General features: G+C 33.1%; 1 protein-coding gene across 6 annotated transcripts; it reads left to right on the top strand.

Annotated features, from left to right (window-relative positions):
• The first annotated feature begins 4,890 nt into the window (after nucleotides 1–4,890).
• Nucleotides 4,891–20,246, top strand: EMB2746 (RNA-metabolising metallo-beta-lactamase family protein). 6 transcript variants are annotated; one of them, XR_016519192.1, is made up of 18 exons: nucleotides 4,891–5,219; nucleotides 5,946–6,174; nucleotides 6,496–6,619; nucleotides 7,687–7,743; nucleotides 8,035–8,226; nucleotides 8,310–8,387; nucleotides 9,025–9,207; nucleotides 9,289–9,369; nucleotides 10,973–11,038; nucleotides 11,127–11,219; nucleotides 11,533–11,658; nucleotides 11,890–12,003; nucleotides 12,135–12,230; nucleotides 12,312–12,409; nucleotides 12,486–12,883; nucleotides 13,836–14,302; nucleotides 19,743–19,896; nucleotides 19,991–20,246. XR_016519192.1 is itself a non-coding variant. In XM_068608829.1 (17 exons), exons 1-17 carry the CDS (start codon nucleotides 5,108–5,110, stop codon nucleotides 19,836–19,838), a joined length of 2,610 nt encoding a protein of 869 aa, XP_068464930.1. In that variant the 5' UTR covers nucleotides 4,891–5,107; the 3' UTR covers nucleotides 19,839–20,246. The 6 variants fall into 6 exon arrangements, 2 of the variants coding, with proteins under 2 accessions (XP_068464930.1, XP_068464927.1); XR_011080632.1 differs by having other exon boundaries at nucleotides 19,743–19,926; nucleotides 19,998–20,246; XR_011080633.1 differs by having other exon boundaries at nucleotides 19,743–19,926.
• The last annotated feature ends 3,940 nt before the right edge of the window (nucleotides 20,247–24,186 follow it).

Raw genomic sequence — 24,186 nt, 5'->3', positions numbered from 1 at the left:
TGAAAAAATTCTTTATGAATAAATCCTAAATTAGCCAACTTATCAGCACACGCATTCCCTTCATGAAAAATATGAGTAACCCTAAACCTAATTTTCCCACAGTAATTAAGACCAGTCTTCCATCGATTACGAAGCATCCAAAGAACATTTGTCTTAGTAGTAAACGCACCACAAACCAAAGTAGAATCACATTCCAGCCAGACATTAGTAAGCCCAATCTTTTGACCTTCCTCCATAGCATGTACAACCCCATAAAACTCAACAACCAGAGTAGTCTGAACTTCAAGAAACGCAAAAAAGCTCCAATAAATTCTCCCATACTCCCACAAAAAATACCTCCACAAGTAGCAAGACCAGGATATTGTTGAAGATGATTGCTGCCCCTTCAAGACATGTGTTTAATGAAGACTTTTATGTACAATACTTGTATATTTCTTTTTGCTTTAAGTATGTCTTAGGTAGTGTTTAAAGGTTGTTTAAGAGTAGGTTTTTTTGCTAAGTAACTCACCTCTTAACCACTGACCATGTGATAAGAGCAAACACAAAATTTCTTAAACTGTTTTTCACATGTTTTACAAAAAACACGTTTACTGCATAAAAATAAATATGTTCTTTTCTAAATAAACAGATTCATTTTTAAATTGGTGTCTTGGCTAAGTCTTGTGAAAATTAGATTTTGTGCATCAAGCATTTTGACTAAGTCTTTTATCTTTCAAAACGACTGTGTTTTAAATAGTTAAGCTTTTTATGTTTTCGTTTTGAAAAATAAATCTGTTCATCTGTAAATGAATAGATTCTTTTTTTACTCTAGTGCCAAGTCTACCTCAAACGGTTTTAAATTTTGTCCCTGTATCAGAATGGATGACTAAGTCTCCTCACATAACAAATTCTCTAACTGCTTTTTGAAAAAATAAATCTGTTCATTTTATAACAGCTTTAACTGTTTTTCAAAAATCTGTTATAAGTTGGTTTTCTATAAAATGAAAACTTGTTTCTGCGCTTAAACATCGATCATACAATTGAGAAAACGAGTTTTGCATCAGAGAATTGAGGGTTGACAAAGAATTAGCATATGTTCTTGATTAAAAGCCACTGAAACAGATTGATTGTGATAGGTTACTCAATTAATTGTCAAGCTATCAATTGAACCTTAATCACTTTTTTTCTTCATTATATCAGTGTGTATCTGGAAAAATCAATCTGCATAATCTTGTGATTAACTTGACTGTATAAACGTTTTTCAAACACAAACAGTGCCAAAATAAATCTGTTCAATTTCAAATAAATCGATTTATTTTCTGTACACTGTGATAAATACTGGTTCTGCAAGAATCTTTTAAAAGATCAATTCACCCCCTCTTGAACTTTGGCACTATTAAACCCAACAGATATCCCCTAGCAGCTCAATTAGTGTTAATTTTAACCCAGTTTGGTGAAAGAAACTCCCATCTAATAGGAAAAGGACGTAGAACTTTACCAGTATGAGTGTTAATACCAAAAAACTTGAGCACATTGAAATCGAACATATCATTCTTCATTGAAGCTTTAAACGAATGACCCACTAGACAAGTTAAATCTTTAATAACCAAAATAGCCCTAGAAACCTCAATTTTATCCTAAAAACGAGCATAATTCCTCATACGCCATATCCAAATAGAAAAAGTTATCACAGTTAGCTTAATCAATTTAACCAACGAACAACCATAACTCTTAATAAAATAAAGAAGATCATCCTTATTAGAGAAAAATGTGTCGAACCCAACCCCAAATACGCAAAGCATTAGCATATCCAAACAATAAATGTTGAATATATTACTGGTGTTTTTCACAAAGCGTACACATAAAACAAATATGCAAACCTTATATTTTATTTAATTATCTTCTACATGTTATTAGATACATTATCCATTTAATTGTTTTAAACTTCCTTTTATAGTTTATTTAATTATCTCTACATGTTATTAGATTATCTATTAGTTGTTTTAGACTTCCTTTTATATTTAATTTAATCTTCTTAAAAGGGTAACTATTGACAGCTTCAACGCTCTTAAATTCATTTTGACAAATTAAATAAATTCGTCTTTTTATTCCCTTTAAGATCTCATTAACAATTTTTCCCACAGTTTTGTTTTAAAAAACTAAAATTACTATTACTTTTTCAATCCCATTTCACTCATGTATGTTTGAGAGAAAAATGGGAAGAAACTGAAATTGTTTGGATTAAAGTCTCTATAGTGATGATGTGAAGAAAAATTATTAAAGTTTGTGAGTAATGTTATGATTGTTAATTTTTATTTTTTTTAAATATTTAAATATAAATTATCATTGTCTTTAAAGATATTTAAATAATAAAATATGAAGAATTCTTGTAAATATTTAAAATTAGTTAAAATTTTGTAAATTATTTTCGGAACTTTTAAATAACATTTTTTTTTATAAAAGATACACTTACTTGTCATTATCAAAACATGAAAAATTTTCATAAAAATAATTTTTTTCCGTTATAAAATTAATTGTAATATTTGAAATTGTAAAAAATGGTTGAATTTGTTTATATAATGAATATAAAAAATTACTTATTTAATTAATAAAAATATAATATTACAACTAATTAAAAATAAATTACTTATTTATATACAAAATATGTTTAAATTAAAAAATTATTAATCAAATATTTTAGTTAAAAAATTAAAAATTATATATGTTTAAATTAAAATAATATTAATCAAATAATTTAGTTAAAAATATAAATTATGTAATTATAAAAAGTTATTACAAAAAATAAATTTATAAAAAGTTAATTTTAACAAGTAGATTTAAGTTACTTAAAATTTTGAAAATTATTTCCAATATTGTGGCATTGGTCCATGAATGTTTACCTCAATCAACATAACCCATATACATATACATATATATATATATGACTTTGAGTACTGGTAGGATGCTTGATGATGTTAATAGTATACTTGTTCACCATGTAACTCGTTATGTCATTTAATTTCGTTAGCCACCTCTTGTGTTGCGATGACTTGTAAACGAGCAATCTCTACCAAGTCTGATGCCACTTCATTACCACAGTTCATGGCAAATTTTTAAGAGTTACTATTTAACATGGCAAATTGATTATCAATTATATCAACCATCGATGGTTTTCTCTTTGATCCCCAGGTAAGGAAGTCCCACCTGATGACTAGGATGGTGCAAATGAAGTACACTACTGGTTGATTTAAGAATTATCCCTCCAACTTTTTAATATGTAACTGGAATTTTGTATTTAATTTTTTAATTTTTACTATATGTGAAAACTCACTACATCCACAATAAATATAATACCCCAAATAAAATTAGTCTTTGACCTAATAGAATAAAAACATATTCGTTATAGAAAAAAATTGTATCTCACTTTATTAAACTATTTCAGTTTTTATAAAATACTTTAAATTTTTTCATTAAGATGTTTTCATGTTATGGTGCTTGAAAAGTAATGTAATAATAAATTGACCTTATTATATCATGCAACACATGATAAAATATCGTGACAATGATATGCCTCTTCCATATTGTTGTTTAATCACACATGTCATGTTGCTGTATGACATGACTTGATGGGAGAATCATCAATCACGTTAGGATGGATAACTTTTTTGAGAAAAGACCATAAAGAAAATGAATATCTTTAAGGTCAATGGTGTTTGGCAACTTGGAAAGCCTGGCGACGAACATGAACAAGAACACGAAGACATTCCATCGCCTCAAGAACATGTTACAGGCGATCATCCTCAACCCAAAATCCCCCATAATTCGGATGTTAACACAAATTTGGGGGAATCCAAAATATACAGGAAAGTATATCAAACATGAGGTTGGATATCAACACACGAATTGAAGATAAACTTCATCAACTTAAAGACAATGAAGAATTTTGATTGTGTTATTATTATTTTTTATGTTGAATTTGTCAGTTAAATTTAATATGTTATTGAACATTACTATGTTTGTAAAAATTTTAAATTTTCATGACACAACATTCGGTATCTTCATCTAGGATTCTAATTTAATGAATCTATTGTGTATTGTAATCACCTACTATTTCATGTTCATCCAATGTTTATTAGTGATAAACGAAAAATGTTATTTTATTTTCTTTGTTTTATTGAATACAAATTAAAATAAAATATTATACATTATTTTATAATATTTATGAAAATATGTGAATTTTATCGTGCTAATATGTTTAAATTATATATTATTTTTAAAATATATAAATTATTCAAACTATTAATAATATTAATTATTTTATTATTATTATAATTATTAATTAATATAATTATACATATACAGTATACAAAATTATATTAGATAATTTTTTTAATAATTTAAAAAATATTTAATTATACAAGAACACATAATTATAAATAATAAGAATAATAAAATAAAATTATAATATCAACAAAAATTATATAATTACATAAAATAATAAATATTATTTTTATAAATTTTAATATACTTAATAAATTTATTTCAGTTTAATACAAAATTATTTTTTATTAAAAAATATAAGTAATTATGAATATTATATATTAGAAAAATAATTAACTGAAATGAAAAAAAAAATTATATCATAACACATTATTCAAATATTATAACACATTATTCAAATATTTTTTAATAATAAAAATAAATTTATTTCATCTTACAAATTTCAATAAATATTTTTAGAATTCATTCTATCATTACCCAACTCAAACTATCTCACAAATCTTTTCTAATCTTTACACATTTACTTATTTTCTTTCCCCACAAATCTCTATACCAATCCAAACTTTATTTTACCTTGCCACTGTGTCACACGTGTGGTCCTAAAATATTATGTTTCAATACACGTTCGAACTGGTGTCGCTAAGCTAGGACAAAAAAACCCATAGCGATAAGAAAGATATTTCGGGAAGTGAAGTAGCTGATTAGTGTAATAAAGTGAGTATGTATCTCTTTCCCGCTTCCAACGCTGGAATTAGAGAAAGAGCAGAAGGAGCACCCTGCAAAACCCTCTGAACATTACATTATTAGGGTTTTAGTCTTTCCTCTTCATCTTCTTCCTCTTGTCAGAATGGCCTCTTGCATTTCTCTTTCTCTCTGTCCTCACACCTTCTGTTGCCGCCACCGTCCTTACTCTACGCGCCGTTCCCTTTCTTGCTCTCTCTCCTCTTCTTCCCTCCTCGGTAATCCTCCTTTTCTTTTTCACCAAAACCTCGATTGAATGGATGCGGTTCTTTTGAGTTTTTTCAATTAAGGTTTCACCGTATTGAGTGGGATATTTCGTGTTTATAATTGGATTCTTGTTCCTCCTCACACAGTTCTACTTTAGCTAGGATTTTTAATGTTTGAAATGAAGCTTCCAAGGCACCACTACCACATTTGAAAGTGGTTTTGATAAGGAATTGGGTTTTGCTTAAATGAGTGACACTGTATCCACCACTCTGCCGATTTGACTTAAAGCATGTGTTGTGTGCAGTGTGTAGATAAACTCTTTTATAAATATTTCTTGAAGATGAATATAAGAAGAAAAAAAAGAGAAAAGTATTTCTTATAAGTTGTTAATTGTCTTTTTAAACAACTAGTATCAGCGAATTTTTATAAATTAATAAATAAGTTTTTACGTATATTAATTTTAACTTATGAAAAAATTATATAGAGTGTTCTTCTTGTTTTCTTTCTCTAAAAACGTGCTTATATACTTCTTGTTTTCTTCCTCACTAAAAATGCTTATTTAGATAAGTTTATCCAAATAGATATTGAACTGTAGTTTTGTTTCATTTGTCTGCCTTCCACTTTGTAGCGATTCTTTTAACTTTGCGTTCTTTTGTTTTACCTGTAATTTTAATCCTATGTATGGTTATTTATTCTTTCTATGGACTAGTTTTGTTTATACTGCTTGTTTTGTGCAGATACGGATGGACATAAAGTTCTGCGTAAAAGATCGAGAAGGATAGAAGGTCCGAGAAAAAGCATGGAAGATTCTGTTCAACGCAAGATGGAGGAATTTTATGAAGGACGGGATGGGCCACCCCTCAGAGTTCTTCCCATTGGTGGGTTGGGTGAAATTGGGATGAATTGCATGCTTGTTGGTAACTATGATCGCTACATCCTCATCGATGCTGGTATCATGTTTCCAGAGTATGTCTTACAACTCCATTCCCATCCTCTTCTCTCCGTATTTATGGGACACGAAGAGAAGAGGATACTTAGCCCACTGAATAAGTTTGAACTCTTGCATGGCATTTTCTTATGGAAGACTTTAAAATGTAAATACTAACTAAAGTTGGCATTGGATCCTACAGTCGAGAACAGATAATTTTTATATATGAACTCATTTAAAACATTAAAGATCTCTTTAAAGTCATAATAAAAATGCCACTGCATAATTGTTGTTTGCTCTGATTTATTTTTCTTTATGGGTGAACTGACCTTGATTTATGCATGGATTGCATATTTCAGCTATGATGAGCTTGGGATCCAGAAGATCATACCTGATACAACGTTTATAAGAAAATGGAGACACAAAATTGAAGCAGTTATTATAACACATGGTCATGAAGATCATATTGGTGCATTGCCTTGGGTAATGCTTTCTTTCTTCTCCTAGGAACTGCCAGTTTGAAAATTACTCCTTTTGTCAACTAGTTTTCTTTCATAGATCCAGTATGTTTGTATATTTGTAATGAGATATAATGCCCCATGTTTGATACATTCTACCATAATAAACTGAGGCTCAACTTAAAGAAGCCTCCTTAGTTTAATGAATGAATCAATGTCTGATGCCTTTGCTGCTATGCTATGACAATTAAAAGGTAATGCGATGGGCCTAGAGAAGACATACAGCCATTCAATAAATTAGTTCTCTATCAGTGGCTTTGTAGTATTTTTAAGGACTAACTAGGGCTCATGGATACATATACTGACTATTTGTAGTGTGCTTTTTACAAGCTTTGACATATGTCTAATCACGAATGTAGTAGTTGAGTGTACTTTTTTTGCAAATTGCTGGGTGCCTATATTCCTTGCTAGTAAGACTGGGAGAAATTTAAAACAGTCATATTTACAAATCTTTGTGAAATAGGATTGTGATAGACACCAACTGGTATGGGAATATGACTGATTTTTTATTCATTGAAAACTGGTGCAGAAATACCAAATTACATAGAACACTAATATCACTTCAATACAAGAAACGTCTTCCAAGATACTGAGAGCTTGTTCTCTCCCTTTCCCTTCCCAAAATACTTACTGTCGGATCCCCCTTTTCCTCCTGCCCTTCCCCTATTTTCTGCTCCTGCCTGCTAGTAATTGCCCAATGGCAGTTATGAAAATATTAGAAACTGCTAAAACGGTCAACAAATCAGTCCTATTCCAGAACCTTATTTCTGGTTCTCCTCTTATAATATTTACGTATAAGGTCTAACAGTTTGTTTCAGTTCTCCATTTTTTTCATTTCTTCTAAAGTAAATGAGTTATTTTTTTTAATATAAATTATTCTGATTTTACTTTATGTTTTCTAGTACACTATTTTTTTATTTAACTTTTTTAATCTAATTCATTATTCTATAAGTTATTTTAAAAGAATGTATTTTGACATTTCCTTTCATGACTTACATGTACTCTCGATTTCACTTTGATTTGGTCCATCAGGTCATCCCAGCATTAGATTCTCATACGCCAATTTTTGCGTCATCCTTTACAATGGAGGTAAGAAGAAGTCTTTTGTAGTCTTATTACTTTGTTGGTGATATGGTGCTTTTCATTTGTTTTTTCATATGAATCAACAATAATGTTTCATTAAAGGTGATAGGAGGATTTTAGTGTTAACATATTTTGAACTTGAAGTTGACTGACTAATTCTTGAACTCTTAACTCTGAGCCACTGTATTAAAATTATTAACAAAAATTGTGGCACAGTTTAGTTGTCGAAGTTCTATCCTTTGCATTGATTATTTTATTTGTTACAGTTCAGAGGTGAAACTCTTTTCTTTGTAACAGCTTATAAGGAAGCGTTTGAAGGATCATGGTATTTTTGTTCCATCTCGACTGAAAGTTTTTAGAACGAGGAAGAAGTTTATGGCTGGGCCATTTGAAATAGAGCCTATCACAGTGACTCATTCTATCCCTGATTGCTGTGGCCTAGTGCTCCGATGTTCTGATGGTACCATTCTCCACACTGGGGATTGGAAGGTCAGTATTTTTCTTTATTTTTCAACGCATTGTTCCTTTCTTCTGCCTTGAATCTTTTGTTGCTGAGTTAGTTGATTCAACAGATTGATGAAACACCATTAGATGGTAAAGTTTTTGATCGGGAAGCTCTAGAGGAACTCTCTAAAGAAGGAGTCACATTGGTGAGCCGCCTGTATCTTTAAATTATTATGATGTTTCTCTGTTGTACATAAATAGTCTTTTCATGGTGAATATGGCTCTCATGATCTTTATTGTGCTGATAGATGTGCACGAAAGGGTAACATCTTTCTGCTTTTTTAAAGTTTCTAGTTGCAGTCTTATCAATAACTTAAATTTTAATTTTTTTCAAGGAGAGTTGAGCTACACCAATCATAAGTTCATTTTATTTTATTTTATTCAACTATGTTTGTAAGTGGCTTTTACTTGAATTTGGGGTTGACCTGATGATTGACCTGACCTGACAAGGATATCTCATGGAGATATTGTGGTGAAACTAAGGAAGAGGAAGGGTTGGGTAAAATAGAGTCACTGCATTCAAAATAACTATATTGTGATTAGGGTTCATTGCTGTGTGTCTACTACATGTATTCTTCTTTAATTACAGTCAGTTCTGTCTTTATTTTTGCCCATGGATATAGGTCTGCAATTTGTTGTTGGTTGAACATGCTTGCTAGACTGTGTCGGTTTCTTATTTTTCAGTGTGCCTGGCTATTTATGACAATATATGTTGTCTTTCCACTTTTCTTGAATATTGATAAAGGATAGAAGAAAAACGGTGTTTTGGGTGTTTCTTTTCAGATGATGAGTGATTCAACAAATGTACTCTCACCTGGAAGGACAACCAGTGAATCTATTGTGGCAGATGCATTATTGAGGAATATTTCAGCAGCTAAAGGACGTGTTATAACGACCCAGTTTGCATCAAATATACATCGTCTTGGAAGTGTGAAAGCTGCTGCTGATTCAAGTGGTAGAAAGTTGGTATGTTCGTTGTTCTCACAAACAAGCCCACATAATTGATAAACAAGTATTAGCACTATAATTTCATGTCTATACTATCAGGTATTTGTTGGCATGTCGCTAAGAACATATTTAGATGCAGCTTGGAAGGATGGAAAAGCTCCAATTGATCCATCAACTCTGGTAAGAAACATTCAGCTATTTTATCTGTTATTCTGCCTAATTCATCATTCATTTCATTGTATTTGATAAGTGGACATTTTTCCATAAAGTAATCTTAAGATATGACTTAAATGATTAGCATATGGAAACTGCAGTTGGAGAAGTCCATTGATATTGTATTATCGATTAAGTAGTTAATGGAAATCATTGCTATTAAAATAAAGGAAAAGAGAAAATAGGATAATTCCCTTGTGTCTAATGAACACATAAAGTTATGTTTATAAAGAGAAATAACATGTAAAAAATATGGGATAAACCCATTACATATTGATGTGAGTTGATTTTAGGATTGCACATTTTATGGTGACACTTTGTTTATGAGTTTTGTTTTAAGCAAGATATGACGAGAAACTCAAAGAAGATTCCCACTGAATACAAACTTAACCCAATGATTAAGTGTGAAGATTCACTTCCAGAGGGCAAAAAGAAAAACACAATATAAGGTGATGATGATGATGAAGTGTGAAAATTAAAATGACATAAGATGGAAGGAAGCAAGATGATGACCGAATAAAAGAAATGAATAACAAATAAGCAAAAGGAAATGGAATTATGGAAGGCATAATGGAAGAAAGAAAAAGAGAGAGATGAGATAAAACTTATGGAGTGGAAGATGGATCACACCACTTGGAAGGATGGGAGCTTCAAAGATGAGTGGTGAAGAATCGCCACTTGAAGTGCACTACACTCATAAGATAAGACCCAAGAACCTTTAGGAGACTCAGCTCACTAAACACTCTGTTAGAGTTTTTTTTTTCTATTTAAAATTCAATGTGTCAAATACATGAGGCAAGACACTCTATTTATAGGAGAGAGTGTCTTGGAGAGCAAGATAGAAGGGTAGGGTTGTCATTTGTGAGAAACATCCTAGAAGGTAGGTCAAAGAAACCCTAAACCTAGGTGCAATGTCATGAAAGGTGAGCTTGGCACAAGCCCAAATTACTAAGCACACCCTACTCAAGTTACTAACCACATCCTACTCTAGCTTATTCTTCTATTTGGCACCCCTAAAATGAGCCTAATTTATTTTACATAAACTTGTCTTGTGAAAAGACTAGAAGGAAGAACAACTGATATTCTGGTCCATGTTTGATTCTTCTTTTGTTGAGGCTTTTATGAGGTTTGGTGGGGTCTGGTCTTATATGTTGAGATGACTGACCTAGTCGTGAAGTGTCTGTTGCGTCCTTGGTCATTTGCTTGTCAAGTTGGGTTGTATCTTATATCTAGAAATATCTAACAATATCAAATATCTAACATATCTAGAGATATCTAACAATTGCAATTTGCAAGTAGGCAAATAACCAGTTATGAATATTGCTTTGTTTTCTCTTGGACCTTGGACCTAGTTAGCCTTCCTTTGTACTATTGCACCTGCAGTTAGTTTTTATTTTCTCTGCAACCTAGTTGTACCTTGCTTACCTACCTAAACTTTTAGGTTAAGTGGTTCTTTGACACATTTCTATCTTAACATATTGACTGAATTCCTGTATATCCTGGTTTTTGTAAGAGCTTCTACAAATCACATATATGTTGCCTGCTATTAATTATGTCTAATTTTACAAAGGTGAAAGCGGAGGATATTGATGCTTATGCACCAAAGGATTTGCTAATTGTTACAACAGGGTCTCAAGTAAGAACCTTTTAAGGTCCTTAGACCATCTAGTTCCATTGACTGCTCAAGTTTATGACATTTGACCAAATGTATGCTATTGTGTCAGGCAGAACCACGTGCTGCCTTAAATCTTGCATCTTACGGAAGTAGTCATTCTTTCAAGCTAACAAAGGAGGATATTGTGTTGTATTCCGCCAAGGTATGATACCCGCACTTTTACATTTTGATTTATCTAAAGCATGTCCAGTATAACTAAAGGCTTGTTTATGAACACTTAAATTCTGAAAAATAATAGAACTATTTTTAAACCTATCTTAGGAAGGTGTCAAAGAGAAATTATTATCTGCTAATCATCCAATACCATTATATGAATTTACAACTTACTGTTTTTACTTTTAAATCTTAATTCATTCTAGTAACAATTTCTGATTTTTTTTCCCTGCGTGAAGAATAAATATAATTCTGAAAATTTCTATCTAAAAGTAATGTGTTTCTTTTTATATCACTATTAGGTTATCCCTGGCAACGAGTCTCGTGTTATGGAAATGCTAAACCGCATATCAGATATTGGATCAACTATAATTATGGGGAAGAATGAATGTCTGCACACATCTGGTCATGCGTATCGTGGAGAATTGGTAAGCTTTTTATTGCATTATTCAACATCATCAAATAATTGTTTTAGTACAAAAATTAATAAAATGAAGAATATCCCAAATTTTTAAATTCCATGCACTTAGTTGCTTTTCAAATTGTTCTATCTTTTGCGTCCTTTCTCTACTTTGTTTTAACAAATTGTCGCATGGATAATCAAGCCTTATCAAACTAGTTACTTTGGCATATTATTAAAAATGATGTATTTTCTGTAGGAGGAAGTGCTTAGAATTGTGAAACCACAGCATTTTCTACCCATACATGGAGAGCTCTTGTTCTTGAAGGAACATGAATTACTTGGAAAATCAACTGGCATTCGGCACACAACTGTGAGTGGTTGCCTCCCTATCCATGTTCTGTGATACACAAGCTTCCAGTGGCCTATAACTAGATTCAGATAAGCATTTCATATGAATTGTTTCATAAACTGCTGAAGCAACTGATGAGATTTATGCACCAGGTTATTAAGAATGGAGAGATGCTTGGTGTTTCTCACTTGAGAAACAAAAGAGTCCTTTCAAATGGTTTCATTTCACTTGGAAAAGAGAATTTCCAGGTTGGTGGCTCCCAAAGATTATGGTGGTCTCGTTTTTTAGGAATTTTTAATTCTGAGATTCCCTCCCACTTTTTCATGCAGTTGATGTATAGTGATGGCGAGAAAGCATTTGGTACATCAAGTGAACTCTTTATTGATGAAAGAATGAGAATTGCATTAGATGGCATCATAGTTATTAGGTAATCTTTAATGTCCTGATTAAGTCTAAGCCAAGTATAACTTTTTAATATAATGCTAATATTCATTTTTTTACAGCATGGAAATCTTTCGCCCACAAAATTTAGAAAGTCCAGTTGAGAACACCTTAAAAGGAAAAATAAGAATTACCACAAGATGCCTGTGGCTTGACAAGGGTAAGCTGTTGGATGCACTCCATAAAGCTGCTCATGCTGCCCTTTCAAGCTGCCCCGCGAGCTGTCCACTGGCTCATATGGAAAGAATTGTGTCTGAGGTGGTGAGGAAAATGGTGAGGAAGTACAGTGGCAAACGGCCTGAAGTTATTGTCATTGCCGTAGAAAATCCTGCAGCTGTTCTTGCTAGTGAGATAAACATGAAGCTGTCTGGAAAATTTCACATGGATGGAACATCGGCATTGAAAAAAGTGGTGGTTGGACGTGGGAAAGAAAATCAGAGAACCAAAACGCAAATAAGAGGTAACCTCAATTTACATTTGAAGAATACATTTAGAACTATGGAGGTCTGGCTGGTATGCGCTAGGTTTATGTGCAATTATGCATTTTATATGAAGGTTAAAAAAGGTCATGTTAATTGTATGTTTGCATTCTTCTTTTCAATCATTTTTCTTACGAACTGGATCATATTCAGAACTAAGGAGAAAAATGTAGTGTTTATTGATACATCAAGCAATCTCTGAATAATATGCATTTGGATACGGAAACAGAGATTGAGCAATGGGATAGAGCAATAATAATGCAGAATCCCCTTCTTTCGGTCTTTGAGAGACCAGGTCTCTCTTAATCTCAATGCTGATCACTATTGATTCCCTACTATTATTTATTACCTGTCATCTGCTCTTATTTGTATCCAACTAAACGAGAATGTGATAGATACCCCCTACTTAGTTACACTAGTTATGATGTTGGCTGAAGAAATGAAGCAGGTTGTCTATAAAGAGGGAGGTAGTGAGAGATCTCTGCGAGAATTAGTGCCTTTGAGCATTGAGAGCTGCATTCAAGAGGCAGAACAGAGGCACCGATGGAGCTGCATCTGCTTTGATACCAACTTGAGAAAGTTTTCCAGACTATTGTGCAAATGAATTTTCTGAATAACTCAAGTTACTCAGCTTATCTAATAATTACAATTTTGTATCCATCTGCTTTGATACCAACTTGAGAAAGTTTTCCAGACTATTGTGCAAATGAATTTTCTGAATAACTCAAGTTACTCAGCTTATCTAATAATTACAATTTTGTGTTTACAAGGGGATTAATTATGACTCTAGTGCATTGTATATTATAAGTACACGAAATAGCTATGTCCATGAGTCTAATATTACAAGGAGATTTATTTCAATTGATATTTTTTCTGTTACATTTTTTTAATATCATATATTTTTTCTTACCCTAGTTCTATTATTTGGTGCAGAACGAATTGATGTCGGTGGTATACTACCTACTGAAGACATTGCTATCTCAAGTGGAGTTGAGGATGACTTATCGGATGCGGAAAATTCAGATGATTTTTTTAAACCACTTGTTGGATCCTCTCCAGTTGAGAAGTCAATTAAAGCTAACAATGGTTATGTTCCACAAAAGGAGAAGCCATCCCCTTTTAAGGATGGTAGTTCTGAAGACACTGAAGAAGAATGCAATTCTGTAAATACATCAAATTCCGAACCTAAATCTTCAAAATCAGCAAAGAAAAATAAATGGAAACATGATGAAGTTAAGAAGCTTATTGGCATGCGTGGGGAGATGAATGACCGATTTCAAGTTGTGAAAGGAAGGATGGCCCTCTGGGAAGAAATATCTCAGAATTTGTTGTCTAATGGGATCAGCAGAAGTCCTGGGCAGTGTAAATCTCTCTGGACATCTCTGTTACAGAAATACGAGGTTTGTTTCTTCATATGAGTGACTACATGTTAATCTTATAAAGCAAATAATTCAGTTCCTAGAAATAATCCTCCATAATTCTTGGTTGTTTATGTTTAAGGAAGCCTCTACATTGGATGGTGTGGAAAGGGGAACAAAATCCTTATTGTGATTGCTGTCATTTTTAACTTGTATAAATTTTGTTCATAACAAAAAACTCACTGATTGGGCCAAAATTAGTGGTGCCTTGGAGAACTGCATTTTGGCCCTTTGACTTATGCCAACCATCAAGCAGAACTGTTTAAGTTTCATCGTGTCTCCATAACATATTTTCAAGGCTCCATAACATATTATCAAGCATCTTTTTGAAAGCTCTGCAACTGTGTCAGGAGCCTCACCCTAGAAATGATTTTAAATTGTTTCATTTTAGGACTCTTCTTGAGATTAGAAGAGAATTATATGTTCTCCAACCTACTTTCATTTTCAGGCTTTACGGCTGGCTAAACTTAATGACTCCAAAATATAGGATTCAAAAACCAAAAGCTATTGACCATCTCCCTCTTTGTCACAATCTTCAAATCATATTCTTCTCACATCCAAAACCAACCCATCATCCACCTCTACAGTTATCTCGGCCAACCCCTTACCCATCAAAAGCCTAACTGCAACTTAATTACAAGAAAGGCAAGCAATCAATTTGTGTTAAAACCGTGATGAAAAATACTACTCTGGCCACAAGTGCTCCTTCAGTCGTTTTTTATTGTTATTGGGGGATGATTTTTCCTCTTCTACCATCCTTCATCCACTGGATGGCCACATTATAACCAAATGATCACATACACTTCAACATTTCATTCCAAGCTCACATGGGATCCCTTTCTACCAACATCAAAATTGGAGGGTTTCTTGAAGGTTTACCTGTCACTATCTTAGTGCAGACTCTGTTCTCACAATATTTTGCAACCATGTTTGGCCACACACCTCCATTTGTGTACTGTTTCAACCCTCAAATTCTTTTTTATGATTATTGGCAATGGGTAATGCAAACTTTGCTCCTCCTATTGCCCGTGGGTTACTCTCTCTATCCAATCCACTACCTTTCTTGTCCCTTTCTACTTAATTCCTATTGAACTTGGCCCATATCCAATCTGATTCTCTCTTTTGCTAAAATGGCTCTCACGTTGCTCTTAAGGACTCTGCCTCATCATCTCCTATTTCCTACTCCTTTCACCAATTTTGTCACCTCCTCCATCGTGACTCTATACTATCCTCCACATTCTTGCATATCACCACCTGACCCCAAACAATTCGTCCAACTATCATTAACACTATTTTGGAATCTTTTGCTAATGTTTTAAAAACACCCTATGGCCTTCACCTAACTCATGATCATCAAATTCCTCTCCTACCCCAAGTTGCCCTTAATATTAAATTGTACCATTGCCCCTTTGCCCACAAAAAGACTATGACCTCTCTCATTGACACTATTAACTGCAAGGGATAATCAAGCCTAGTAATACTCATTTTTCATCCCCATTTATTTTGATTAAAAAGAACGACGAGTCTTGCTGTTTCTGTGTGGATTATACAGTTTCAATGCCATTACAGCTAAAGACCATTTTCCCATTTTCATCACTGACAAGTTGTTGGATGGGGGGCTCCCTCAGGCTACAATTTTTTTGAGGTTGGACTTTTGTTTTGGCTATCACCAAATCAATGTGATCTCAAATGCTTGTCATAAAACAACTTTTTGGACGTTTGAGGCCACTTCGGATTCTTAGTCAGGTCATTAGGGTTGACCAATGCTCCATCCACTTTTCAAGCGGCTTCGATTGATTTACTGTGACCTCACTTACACAGGTTTGTGTTGGTAATTTTTTATGATAGTATGATATACAGTAAATTAATATACGATCATTTAGTAGGCACCAAATATTATTCTCCAATTACTACTAGTTATCAATGTTATGTTAAGCATTCCAAATGTGTCTTTGGTGTCTACTTTGTGGCCTACTTGAGACATATCATTTCCCACAACAGTGACCCCAAATAAAAATCAAGGCAATCCAAAATTGCCTCCCTCCAAATTTGTGTATCACCCTGCTTGAGTTTTTAGGACGTATAAGGTTCTACCATAAATTCATTTCCTGATATGCCACTCTTGCACTGCTTCTCATCTGCAACAATTTACAAGGATATAAAAGGTAGAATAAACTCTTCCAATTTTAAAATCTACAGCAATGGTAGCTCTTCCTCTTCTCCTTGTAGGTTTCTCATCCACCTTCTTGATAGAAACAAACATTTTTGGCACTGTGGTTCGGGTTGTTTTGTCATGAAATGACCATTTGATCTCTTTCTTTATTAAGAAACTTAGCCCTTGCATGTAAGTTGCCTCGGTGTATGTTGGTGGAGATGTTTGTTGCTACAAAAGCAGTAAAAAATGGTGTCAATATTTGATTGGTAATCACTCTCAAATCATCATATACCAACAGTGTTTGAAGAACTTTCTTACCCATGTGTTTCACACACCAGAGCAACACCACTGAATCGTCAATTTATTGGGTTACCATTTTGATATTTGTTACTGGCCAAGACACCACAATACAACAACAAATACCCTTTCACGACCACCATCACCCACCAACCTTTGTTCTTTTAGCCATATTGTCACCCATTCCCAACATCCTTCAACAACTACAATAATTTTACTAAACACCCGAGGGAAAAATAGTAGTTGCAGACATGCTATACTTCCCATCATCCTAGTATTCCTTGCGCAACTACCTGTTCTACCATCAACAATGATTGCTTTTACTCCTATGTATCTCTTTGTTACGCCAATAAATTTTGGTTGAATACCATTCCACCTCACTAGGGGGGCCTAATGCATCAAGGCTACTCTTGCTTGTTTAATAGCATCTTTATTTTTGGCTCTTGATGTATCATTACACGAAGTTGTTCATCAAACCTTTTCGTACCAACAAAACAAACCTGATAACCAAAAGAAAAGGGGTCTCCATCAACCCTTCCCACCCCTACTTCAAGTTTGGGATAACCTAACCACGAACTTCATTACCCACTTACCTTCATCCTTTGGTCATACGATTATTTGGATGGTTTGCATTAGACCCTCCAAATCGGCTCGCTTATTTGCATTACCCACCTCCTTCATAGTCTCTTGTTTAGCTCACCATTTTTCTATTGGGATTTGCAATTTTCAGAGTCTTGATGTCTATAATCTCCTATTGTGATGTGTTGTTTCAATTAGTTTGGTGAGATTTTCTTCGCTGACAACGAACACAACTTACCATCCATGAACCCATGTGTTTCACACACCAGAGCAACACCACTGAATCGTCAATTTATTGGGTTACCATTTTGATATTTGTTACTGGCCAAGACACCACAATACAACAACAAATACCCTTTCACGACCACCATCACCCACCAACCTTTGTTCTTTTAGCCATATTGTCACCCATTCCCAACATCCTTCAACAACTACAATAATTTTACTAAACACCCGAGGGAAAAATAGTAGTTGCAGACATGCTATACTTCCCATCATCCTAGTATTCCTTGCGCAACTACCTGTTCTACCATCAACAATGATTGCTTTTACTCCTATGTATCTCTTTGTTACGCCAATAAATTTTGGTTGAATACCATTCCACCTCACTAGGGGGGCCTAATGCATCAAGGCTACTCTTGCTTGTTTAATAGCATCTTTATTTTTGGCTCTTGATGTATCATTACACGAAGTTGTTCATCAAACCTTTTCGTACCAACAAAACAAACCTGATAACCAAAAGAAAAGGGGTCTCCATCAACCCTTCCCACCCCTACTTCAAGTTTGGGATAACCTAACCACGAACTTCATTACCCACTTACCTTCATCCTTTGGTCATACGATTATTTGGATGGTTTGCATTAGACCCTCCAAATCGGCTCGCTTATTTGCATTACCCACCTCCTTCATAGTCTCTTGTTTAGCTCACCATTTTTCTATTGGGATTTGCAATTTTCAGAGTCTTGATGTCTATAATCTCCTATTGTGATGTGTTGTTTCAATTAGTTTGGTGAGATTTTCTTCGCTGACAACGAACACAACTTACCATCCATGAACCCATGTGTTTCACACACCAGAGCAACACCACTGAATCGTCAATTTATTGGGTTACCATTTTGATATTTGTTACTGGCCAAGACACCACAATACAACAACAAATACCCTTTCACGACCACCATCACCCACCAACCTTTGTTCTTTTAGCCATATTGTCACCCATTCCCAACATCCTTCAACAACTACAATAATTTTACTAAACACCCGAGGGAAAAATAGTAGTTGCAGACATGCTATACTTCCCATCATCCTAGTATTCCTTGCGCAACTACCTGTTCTACCATCAACAATGATTGCTTTTACTCCTATGTATCTCTTTGTTACGCCAATAAATTTTGGTTGAATACCATTCCACCTCACTAGGGGGGCCTAATGCATCAAGGCTACTCTTGCTTGTTTAATAGCATCTTTATTTTTGGCTCTTGATGTATCATTACACGAAGTTGTTCATCAAACCTTTTCGTACCAACAAAACAAACCTGATAACCAAAAGAAAAGGGGTCTCCATCAACCCTTCCCACCCCTACTTCAAGTTTGGGATAACCTAACCACGAACTTCATTACCCACTTACCTTCATCCTTTGGTCATACGATTATTTGGATGGTTTGCATTAGACCCTCCAAATCGGCTCGCTTATTTGCATTACCCACCTCCTTCATAGTCTCTTGTTTAGCTCACCATTTTTCTATTGGGATTTGCAATTTTCAGAGTCTTGATGTCTATAATCTCCTATTGTGATGTGTTGTTTCAATTAGTTTGGTGAGATTTTCTTCGCTGACAACGAACACAACTTACCATCCATGAACAGATTGTCAGCTGTTAAGTCTTTGTATTCTATTTAAGAGCAATTGCTCCTCTATATATTTTATATTTATTGTACAGGATCATTGATTTTGAATTGTAGGAGTAAATTATATCCATCATAAATTAGGATTTTCGGTTTTTAAGTCTTTGTATTCTATTTAAGAGCAATTGTTCCTCTATGAATAATATAAAAAATGGCACAGATGTTTGGCCTGCATTGTAGGACTGTTGTACCGAGGTATTTATCAACGTTTTGGAAATAAAAGGGGGAGAAGAAAGTTTGTTGTTTTTAGCATAGGGTCTTTTATCTTTTGCTTTGCTCACACCGTCATGGTATCACTACCCCAAATAATGTTTACAACTAAGAATTAGGATTGTGACACAGCATCTCGAGTACCTCAAATGGAAAAGGTTGTGTTGCCTATAATACAAGTGTACAACTATTATGAGTATGTAATGAATGAATCAATAGTAATAAAGCCACGTTTTCCAGTTTCAACAACTCACATCTTTATTTCTTTTTAAAGCAGGAGGTGAAGAATGAGAAAAATGGCAAGAAGAAATGGCCGTATCTTGAGGAAATGGAAAGGATTCTGTCTGATAGCGAGACACTGGCATCTAAATGATCATTAAGGTGATAGACCAGACAAGAAAAATTTGCAAGAGTTTTCTGCATTATGATTGGTAATATGTCTAAACATGGTCGCTGGGAAGGTAATCCGTTAGCTGCATTATTCTTCCATCTTGAACTCGTTCATTGAATATTCATATTTTTGAGGAGACAGACAGCATAAAAGGAATTGACATTTTACGTAACACAAGTTAATGAGGAGATCATGCTGGTTCCGTGGATGATTTATCCCCCCTTCCTCCAAAAGCTCCACGCCCACCCAGTGGCAGCACTGTAGGATCGTTTCGATGGTACTGACTGACATTGAAAAAATATTTTAATGATAATGAACAGTTAATTAATGTAACGAGATCAAACTACATTTCTCTGTTAATTATCATAATTGATTTCATTATTTTTGTTAGTGGCGCCGTCTTGGAATGAAACAACTATTTAGTTTGCATCTTGGCCACATACGACAGTGAAAAAGTGAGTCTTGGTTTTACTTGCCCCCATGAAACTTGTAGGCTCCCTCTGTTATGAAAATTAATATAATCACTGAACAAACCGGAAACCTATTTAAGGCAAATGCTTCCTACACCCAATCATTTTTAACCTGCACCCAACATATTTTTTTAATTTTTAAAAATGCCCTTAATTCCAGAAATAAAAATCTGGAATTGAAAATAATATATTCTGGAAAAATAAATCCGGAAGTGATTATTGAGTTCCGGAAATAAAAATCTGGAAACAAAAATTAAAATTCTATTTTTGACAAAAAAATTCAGAATTGAAAAATAATACATTCCAGAAAAAAAAATCCATAAAAGAAATTATTGTGTTTTAGGAAATAAAAATTCGGAAACAAAATGAAAAACTCATTTTGAATAAAAAAATCTGTAATATAAAATTTTGTTCTGAAAAAAGAAATTCAGAACACATTTTGGAAATTTTTTTTAAGGACAGTTTCGTCTTTTCCGCTGAGATTGGGTGCAGGAAGCAATTGTCCCTATTTAAACCTTGCATTTTGTTTTTTGTTTTTTTCAAAATCTTTGTTCTTGAACATTAATTTGCTGATTATACAGTAGGAAATATGTAAATGTTCAAAAAATAGTTCTAAAACATCTCGGAAACTAAATTCGGAAATGTTGTAAAAATATTTAATTGCAGAATTCAGTTTTTGAAATGTATTAACATATAACTGCTTCAAAATCTAAATTCTTAATAAAGAGGACAACAATTAGAAAAATCAATTAGAAATAAGTTTGTAGAATAAGAAAATACAATTCAAAAACTTGTTTTTGGAACGTTGTTGACTTAATTAAAGTCAGTAAACCAATATATTTAATACAAAAAAATATAATTAACAAACAGGATAATGCATTATATAATACTTTCACAAAGCTGTGCTTATGTCGTGGATACGATAAAAAATATTAATGATATAAGAGTAGAAAATAAGTCATTAAATAATACAAAATAGGAAACAGAGATGAAATATTACAAAATAAGTAAAAATATATAAAACTAAAATTTTCTTCCGACACTTTTATAAAAACAGTTAACTAATTGACTAGATTAAGTAAATAATTAATAGTGTTAATTTTATTTTTAATTTATATATTTTCAATTAATGACAACATTGACGAGACAAACTTTAATTATTTTCTCAACAACTAATTATAAATTTAAAGTCCTTTAATCTATGTCATTAATATGTTTATTGTGTAAAGTTCTATTAACCATGACTACGAATGGCCATATTAAGCTCTTAAAAATGCTTTTCGTAGAAGATCAATTTAAATGTGGCCATACAATTAATCTATTTCACTCTTTATTTATTGAAACTCGAATAAATTGTTCATAATTAAATTAAGAATATTTTTTTTGTGAAAAAATTAAGTAGTGCAAAATACGTTGTAGATTTACTCTTATAAAAAAATTATAAAACGAATCTTAAAAAGTATGAGTATTATATAAAGGATTAAAGGATAAACTAAGGATTAAAGCTAGTAAATGTCTTTAAATTATCACTATAATATAAACATATATTATATTAAAAATAAAACTTTAAATTTAACTCAATCTTATAAAATCAAATTATAAAAAAATATTTTTATTTATTTATATATTATAAAATGTTTTTATTAATAATTTATGTGAGATGTCAACTTTTTTTATTTATTTATATATTATAAAATGTTTTTATTAATAGTTTTTATGAGATGTCAACCTCATGTTGTTAAATGTGAGTAAATATGAATATGTAATGAAAAAATAAAGCAATTGTTTTAGGTTTAATTACCTTTTTCGTCCCTATATTTATAGTCAATAGTCAATTTGGTACAGTGATTTTTAAAAAAATTCAATTTGGTCCCTAAGTTTTTTAAAATGTATTCAAAATGGTCATTTCTGTTAAATATCACCAAACGGCGTTAAGTGGTGCTTATGTGGCAGACACGTGTAAGTTACGTGGATGGTGCTTACATTACTTTAGTGAATACTGAATTAGGGTTTAGGTTATTCAAATTGGGGATTTCGAATTTCTGATTTAGGGTTTCTAATACGAGGATTGCTCCCCTGGTTGGATTATGTGGTGCGCTTCCCTGCTTCGATTCCATTTGGAGGTGTGTTCCCCTTCTGTGGTGCGAGTGAATTCAGAGGTGCGATCTTGTGGTTTGTGATTCGTTCGTGGGCGTAAGCATGGGATGCAATTTTTTTAGATGGTGCAAGTGCATTGAAGACATTGGGGATGACAAAGATGGAACTATTGCTAGACAAATATGGAACTATTGCTAGACAAATAAACAAGATTTGTAGCTTGGAAAAGCGTTTGAAGATGTCAAGAAAGTGGATAAAGATGTTGTTAGTAGGGTTGTGTGTTGTTGTTGTTGTAATAAACCTTGCTATGTTGATTATTTTCTTGAGTGACGTCTGAATGTATGTTTTGGTTGGGATTATGATTGAAAGAATTAATGTAATATGTATTGGTGTGTTGAGTTGATTATGTCTAGTATGTAATATGTATCCTGAGATCTGTATCAATGAAAAATGAATTTTAGCAAGTGGTTGGCATAGAAGTTATGTATTATTTTCTTGTTTTGTGGTGCTGCATAATTTTGGGGTTGAATAAGTTGGCATTGTGGAAAATAAGAATGGTGTAACCAAATTAAGATGCAGATTCATTCTTGAAATCAATATCAGAATAGACTAACATGGGTTAGACTTGCTTAGCTTGAACATTAATGTTAAATACTACATCTAGTATACATCTTAAGCTTTTACTTTTTTATGAGACAATAAAGTTCAGCTATCCTGTGTCTGAATAAGGTGATATGCATCTCATAATGGTCTAATGGACAATTCCACAATGGTTGCAGTGAGCGAAGTAAACTTCATAATTGAAACTATGTTAGTTAACTTATTTACAATTCCCAGGGCCAAGGCTGCATTGTAAACTCAAGTTTATTATATGTAAATGAAACCTGATTGAAGATTTCACAAAAGTGATGTGAGGTACATCAAATACGTTGGTTTTTGTTTAGAATATATTTATAGAAAAAGATAAGCAGTGATATTCTCAGAAAAATTTAAACAACATTTAAAAATGTGCAGCCGCTATATAAGTTTTTTCTCCAAGGACTTGAGATTGAAAGGTATTATACAATTGAAATTAAGAATCAAACAGATTAGTATAATGAACAATTAAGAACTCTGATTTGGACAACACAGCAGGAAAATTCAGAGCAAGCAGAGGCCAATCTCATAAAAGACTAAATAAATGAAGGAAAACTGTGATGTTATAATAATATAAAGGTAAAGTATGTAAAAGTAATACAAAAGATATGTAATACATTAGAAGATAAAGCACAAGCATATTTTCTTCACTAATGAATCCATAAGAGCTACCACAGTTTGGTCCTATAATAATTGTTTTTCAAAATACATATGTTTAGAAATGAGTGACTTCCAAAAACATTCATGGCTTCCAAAAGCGGCCTCTGATGGACTGTAACTTAAGCCTCGTGTTGGGTCTTGAAAATGTTGCAGTTGTAGCTGCCTGACTTGGAGCTTCCTGAGATGGCCCTGATGCCCTTGTAGCTGCCTGACTTGGAGCTTCCTGAGGTGGCCCTGGTGCACTTGTAGGTGCTTGACTTGGAGCTTGCTGAGATGGCCTTGGGTGAGATGGTCGTTTTGCACTTGGACCTTGTTCAGATGGCTTTTCAATGCAAGACTTTCTATTGTGGCCAAGCTTATGACAGATCCCACATTTTTTCTTTAACCCAGTTTGGCCTAACTGAGTCTTGTTCTTCATTACCTCCCATGGCTCTAACCTTCTCTTCTTTTTTGGACCAAATGTTGCA

The sequence above is a fragment of the Phaseolus vulgaris genome, chromosome 3 (genome assembly GCF_051622355.1).
Source record: "Phaseolus vulgaris cultivar YP4 chromosome 3, ASM5162235v1, whole genome shotgun sequence".
Lineage (NCBI taxonomy): Eukaryota > Viridiplantae > Streptophyta > Magnoliopsida > Fabales > Fabaceae > Phaseolus > Phaseolus vulgaris.
The sequence above is the reverse complement of the archived record's forward strand: the minus strand, read 5'-3'. Positions and strand labels throughout refer to the sequence as shown.

What these genes read in the sequence shown, in the direction of transcription:
- EMB2746 (XM_068608826.1), top strand. Translation starts at nt 5,108, where the DNA reads ATGGCCTCTTGCATTTCTCTTTCTCTCTGTCCTCACACCTTCTGTTGC. An exon ending in GCTGGTATCATGTTTCCAGA is followed by an intron (nt 6,175 to 6,495) that starts GTATGTCTTACA and finishes TGCATATTTCAG; the next exon opens with CTATGATGAGCTTGGGATCC. An exon ending in AACCAAAACGCAAATAAGAG is followed by an intron (nt 12,884 to 13,835) that starts GTAACCTCAATT and finishes TATTTGGTGCAG; the next exon opens with AACGAATTGATGTCGGTGGT.